Raw genomic sequence first — 6,593 nt, forward strand, 5'->3', positions numbered from 1 at the left:
TGGTTTTCTATTTGCCAAAAGGCTTTTACTATGTCACAAATGTTAATTATATGATATGCTACTTGCCAATCAATTGCATCTTAATCTAGAGAGAAGATGTCCGGACAAAAAGCTGTGTAGTCCATGAGTCATCAATATTCTTGTCCAGGGGTGTCAAATCCTGTTCCTGGAGGAGAAAATTAGCTCCAATCAGCTCTAAAACACTTACCTAGAAGTTTTTAGTGAGTCTGAAGATCTTGTTCAACTGCTTCAGGTGTGTTTAAATAGGGTTGGAACTAATTTTACGGCCCTCCAACTGGTTAGAAAACTGCAGTGAATTTTAAATCTGTATATCTGCTTATGGTTAGTGTAGATACACCAGTATATAGCTGCTTTGAAGCCAAGAACTTAAAAGCTACTGAACTCCAATTCTGATTTTATTAGGTTTTTGAAAAGTCAATGCTTTTGTCATTTTAATACTTCAACAGCTAAAAGTTCTTATGCACTTGCAAGTGTGTGTACGAGAAAGAATGAATGTAGCCTCAATAACCAGTTTTTGAATGAATTACTATATTTACATTGAATTACATTGCTATAGCTACTTTAAGCATGTCTGAGCTTCAAACTGAGAGGAACTGTCTGCCGAACAGACCCAATTGCAGCTCACTCTAAAAATACAAGGTATTGCAACAACGCTGTCTTGTGTCCTTTTTTCCTTCAGAGCTAAAACAAAGGTTAAATGTTAGTTGCAGGACTGTATGCTAATACTATTGCTTATAAGCACCTTAAAATTAATAGGTGTTCATCAGTTTATGAAANCTCTGATGATAATTAATAATCACATAAAAAAGTTTTATTCCACAAATATATTTCCTCTTTTTTTTTTTTCTAAGTAATTCAAGAACCTTTAACTGAACCGAATATCATGAAAACCATTCCACAAACGGTTCTCGGTTTCCAACACTAACACACTCTGCACCTAGGATTCAGCACACCTGAAGTACTACTATTGAGAAAAGTATGAAGTTAGTACAAGTAGTCAACTGTGTGTCTTTAGAAGAGTGATGAATGCAGAGCCTGTGCACCATCTGCAGCAGAAGTGGGAGAGGAAATGTAAAAGCGGAGTCAAATTGGGAAACAGACAAGAAAGCTATTTTCTGCCTTTTTATTTATTTTCAAGAAAACTTCATCTTTTGGGATTCAGAGTTCAGTGGTTATTTGAGCTATTACCTTTAGACTACTAGTTTGTGGAATGCCAACAACAACAACAACAACATTATTATTATTATTATTATTGACCAACTGAAACACCACACCATGGTAAAGCTATAGTACTTTTGTGTTATGGTAAGGATTATGGTAGGTTTTTAATTTCCTAACAGCATTCATGTCTTATTGGTAACATTTACTACTGCAGGTTTTCTGATTCAGTAGCTCAATCTCCCACAAAACTTCACTGTGCTGCTATGCAGGTGTTCACACATTTGATTGGTGTTGCTATGCTGTTACATTCACATCTTATTGGTGCTCTGAAGATGTGCAACTGCACTTTCAGAACACTAGGGGGAAACAGGTGGGAGCCAAATGGAGCATGACAGACCACTGTAATCTATAGATACATAGCTACATGGATATAAAGACTTGAAACATTAATCAATCCTTATAATATACTCAAAACTAACTAAACTAAATTAACAAGATGAATGAATTAATGTAAGAACTTACTCAAAGACCAATACCGAAAACCCTAAAGAAAGGCATTAAAGCGCAAATCAACAAAATAGCTGTCTCTTAAATGAGGACATGACCATAGAGGCACATTAAACCACGTCGCCCTGTCTTCTGCACTTAGCTGCGTCACACACAGATTAATTCAGGACCTAATGGTACCGTCGCAATGGAGCCTGGGTTCATTTATCAAAGCATTGGGCTGTGTGAGTAATGGGATTTCTAAATATGGCATGTACACAGACCATGACACGTTACAGGAGAACAAAACGTGTGAGAGAGATTGAGAGAGAAAAATCAGGGAGATGATTTGGTGGCGTGTGCAGATCCGGAATATAAAACACTGAAGTCAGCACCCACCCCCCCCCACCTCATCAGCAGCAGTATGGGTCGACTCTGTGCTGCATTTTGCCACCTCCCCCTCCCCACCATTCGACAACCCTTCTCCCTCCTTTCGCTCTCTCTCTCTCTCTACCTCCTCTCACAGACATCCCTGAATCAGGCGGGCAGCTAGCAGCAGCAGAGGCTATCCAGGGCTGCAAACTCTCTGCATGAACATGCCTGGAACAAATGAAAGGCAGGGAAACGGCTAAGAGAGACTCTAAACCAAAGTAACTCTCGGCTGCCAATGAGAGGAAAAGGAGGGTGTGGGTAGAAGAGGGGAAGCAAGAGCGAAAGGGGACAGGAGCATGAGACAGTGAAGACTAAACGTGGACCCTGCTGTCATACAAGACTGGGAAAACATAAAGACACCAAGCAATCAAAGCCACCTTCTGCTGCTCTAGAAAAAGGGGGAGCAGGAAAGAGAGGTCAGAACGGACAACGACATGTTCAGAAAGTAATGGAAGGGATCAGGTAAGCAATATGATATTCAGACAAGAATTAGGAGCTTTAACTCTTACCAGATATGCTCAACCATAAAATGCAGTGAGATGTTAGGTCAGAGTGAGTTTGCAGTAAAGCATTTTTAATTTAAAAACAGGGACACCTCCATCAGAGCGCAAGATAATTTCCCCCACAGAAATTTCTGGCATGTGCACACATTTTTTCATAATGGTAACATTAGGTTTTTAGACTGTACTAGTAAACACTCAACTTGAGATGGACTTACTAACGCATATACTGTAATAGCAGAGATTGAGGTTTTAATGTCATATTCAATATTTCCTGCATACTGACGTAGCAACCCAAAACGCATGTAACTTCCCAGAACAGAGCGTGGCATGATGTGCATATGTATAGAGGTACTGTGCAACGCTGTCCCCAGCTGCCCCACAAATGAGGGGGTGGGGGTTCAGGATGTAGCCACCGCTACCAGGGCTAAATGCTAACATCTCAGTGCTGCAGCATGGCAGGGTAGCTCCTGGCAGAGGCTCAAGCTATTAGCACAGATCAACTGAGAAAGAGAACCCGAGTGGCTCTGTATGGGTGGTAACAGTGAGGCATGTTAACAATGCAACAGACAGATAAAGTTTAATAAATGAAAATGTCCTTATGGCATGATGTCAGTTTTGCTGATCCGTTACTGCAAGAGAATAAGGACACATTAAGGGATTAGTGCTGTTTAATTCACCCCAAAAATCAGGTGTAATTGGCATGTAATCCACAACTACGCGTGGTCAGATGATTTGGTCTGTAAAGAACTAATAAGAAAGTACAGTTGACATTAGAACAATACTTAAATGACAGTCTCATTTAAGATCTGTAAAAACTGGAAGATGAACATTTAGTTTTTTTAGCTATTATGTTGTGTATTAATTTTACATTTCAACTCCTACTGGGAGACCAACCCATCCGCTAATCTCCAGTTTTGGTGTATCTTGTTAGCTTGGATGTCAAATAACTGACCTTTAATAAATGCAAAACCTAAAGAGCAAGTTTGTAACAAGTTTTCCCTTTCACAGACCAACCCACGCCACACCTGCCTCCATGCCGACTAACCTGTTGCTCCTTCTTCTGTTCGGGGTGCGTGTGATGGCCATCTGCCCACCAATGTGCACCTGTAGCAGAGGCCATAGAGCTGTGGACTGCTCTGCACGAGGGTTGGCTATACTTCCAGACAGCCTGCAGCACAACATTCATTTTCTCAACCTGTCACATAACCGCCTCCAAGATCTTGATGGACTCCTCAACCATTTTGACCATTTAAGAACTCTGGACATCTCATACAACCATCTGCACCACCTTCCTGTTGGTTTGCCAAGAGCACTTTGGGATATACGTGCCTCTGGAAACTACATCCGTCAACTGGAGAAGAACGACACGGTCTACCACTGGAACCTTCAGAATTTGGACTTGTCACACAACTTGCTGGAACGAGTGGTCTTAATTAACAACACATTGTCAAACCTCCAATCTCTCAACCTTAGCCATAACAAATTTTGGACTGTGCCAACAAACATGCCCCATAATTTGGAGATGGTGGACCTCTCTCACAACTACTTGCTGCAGATCTTGCCTGGCTCACTGGAACGCCTACCCAAACTGTCGAGATTCTACCTGCATGCTAATCGTTTTACCTCACTGAGCGAGGGTGTCTTCGATCAACTTGATGGACTGCAGCTCCTCACACTTGGAGACAATCCTTGGGCTTGTGAGGATGAGGAGAATATAAACCATCTGCTGACCTGGATGCAACAGACTCCTGCAAAGATCTTAGGCTGTCCCTGCTACACAAGACCCACATGTGGAGAAGCCCACCTGGCCACTAGAAGAACCTGGCACTCGGCTGCATTCACAGAGCCGCCCCTGGGTGCTGACGCTCGTCATCCTGGCCATCGAGCGCCAATGCAGGTAGTTACATCTGGGTACCTGTCCAAGTCAGCCCAGTTGAATGTGGGTCAATATCCAAGCGCTGTTAATACCTCTGGGCCAGGTGAGCAGGTACTGGTCATGGGTGGGGGATTTTTCACATCAACTCCACATAGCCTGTCCACACAGTCAAGCACAACAATCCGAACACGTAGCACCAAGAAAGTCCTTCCAGGCAGAGCTCGCAGCACAAGCCATCAAATCCACATATGCAGCTTTGAAACCACCATTTTGAGCTTTTTATGTACAGTTGTCATCCTTAGTGCTTGGTAATTCTGCATAACATCTCTTGTACTAGATCTGCTGCCTTGATTCAGGAAAACAAAAAAAATCCACAAAGAATGCAAAAGGAGAGACTTACCTCTTAGGTTTCCATTGTCACAGCGTTCTGGCTACCTTCTTTAGCATTTTTCAACATATGCAATCTCTGCCTGCTTACAATAAACTTAGCACCTTCTACATAATGTGACTGAGTATTGTATGGCTTACACATACCAACATCTAGACATGTGTACAAGTACACCACAATTAGCAGTTTCTTAATGTGGAAAATTGAATGTGCTTTCCAGTGTAATGCTTGAGCACTGACAGATTTGTGCATTTCATTGTTTATATTATGTATTAAAAGAAACACTTAAAGTGTAAATCTGATGTGTTCTATGAGTACAGACATGCTGCCTTTAACTACTGGAATAAGAATAAAATTGGAAAATCCATGGTGTTTTATTACAACGACATAAAGTCAGCAGTGCCTGCAGCGAGACTGGAAAACCCCAAATGCTTAAACACAGCAAAGCAGAGCTGATAGTCCACGTCAAGAGAGGTTTAAACTAAATGGAACTTCTACTTTCCCCAGATATCCGCAAATGCCATTCTGCTATATGAAAACCATCAAGCTTGGCCAGCCATGTTACGTTCCTGCCCAGGATAGTAAACAGATCAAATAAATGCAGATTCTCTACAAAGAGGGGTTTCCTTCAGCTTACAAAAAAAAAAGAATGAAGCTGGGGCTGAACAGAAAACAGTCGGCACCAGCACTCTTCGAAAATACAGCAGACCTTGCTTTAAAATGTCAATAATTTCCTTGATGTATTTGGTGACCCCAGTTTAAATGTTTTCTCAGCAGTTTGTTGAAATATGTGCCTGTAAAAAGAACGGATTACCCAGCTGAGTACTGGTTTTTAATTAACTAAAAGAACAACCGAACTCTACTTATTAGTTTTCAAAAACTGAGTATTATCATTTACCTGATATGCAAGCTTGTTCTCATCATTATTTACTTTGACAAACAGCGCAGATTAGTGACCAACATATAAGCACCTGATGTCTCGTGGCAGATGTAATAAACTAGTTCACAAATAAAAAGAAAGTATACCTATGCATCAACAAATTGATATAAGACTACATTTCCATCAAGTTGTGATATTTAAATATATACAAAAAATTGCATTAGAAATTATTTGTTCACAAAGCTGCTTGAAAAAAAGAACATGTTCACCTGACAATTTATGTTCCCTAATATCCTACTACAAATGTGTAACAGACACCAAGTGTGACATCAGTAACTATACGTATCAATTACAGGGATAGTTCACACTAAATGAAAACTGTGTCACCATTTACTCCTCCCTGTTCCAAACTTGTATGATTATGTCAAACACAGAAACAAAAAAATACTGTAATTTGTTTTGTCTATACAATGGTATTCAAATAAACTTTCAATGTTTAAAATATCTTTTGGTGTTTGACAGATTTGGAATAACATTAAAGTTACTAAACAACAAAACAAGAGGTAGAAACAAAAAATTAATGTATTTTCTCAAAAAAAAAAAAAAAAAGAAAAAAAGAAATAAATACAAAACACACCTCCGTGGCTCCACCTCTTGCAAGGGTGTTGGTTTTAATGTGTAATACTCAAATAAAAGATAACACACAACTCTGGCTTTCACACTGACATCCTCCGAGAAAACCGAACGGACGCAGAGATCAATCATCAAAACGGTAATTACAAATATTTTATACTTTTATATAAAAGTATGGAATTGTAAAATGATTAGTGCCGTCAATAAATTAAA

General features: G+C 40.1%; 2 protein-coding genes across 3 annotated transcripts in view; one reads left to right on the top strand and one right to left on the bottom strand.

Annotated features, from left to right (window-relative positions):
- Positions 1–6,593, bottom strand: part of LOC122359041 (neurofibromin-like) — a 44,396-nt gene that overhangs the window by 11,910 nt on the left and 25,893 nt on the right. The gene's annotated exons all lie outside the window — the stretch shown is intronic.
- LOC122359039 (oligodendrocyte-myelin glycoprotein-like) overlaps positions 1,536–6,593 on the top strand; it is a 6,853-nt gene continuing 1,795 nt past the window's right edge. Inside the window, exons 1-2 of one of the 2 annotated variants that reach the window (XM_043259155.1) lie at positions 1,536–2,562; positions 3,612–4,500. In XM_043259155.1, coding sequence (XP_043115090.1) covers positions 2,549–2,562; positions 3,612–4,500 — 903 coding nt within the window. In that variant the 5' untranslated portion in view covers positions 1,536–2,548. Of the gene's footprint in view, positions 2,563–3,611; positions 5,165–6,593 lie in introns of those variants that run through there. The other variant, XM_043259154.1, reaches the window with a different exon arrangement.

The sequence above is a fragment of the Puntigrus tetrazona genome, chromosome 15 (genome assembly GCF_018831695.1).
Source record: "Puntigrus tetrazona isolate hp1 chromosome 15, ASM1883169v1, whole genome shotgun sequence".
Classification (NCBI taxonomy): Eukaryota; Metazoa; Chordata; class Actinopteri; order Cypriniformes; family Cyprinidae; genus Puntigrus; species Puntigrus tetrazona.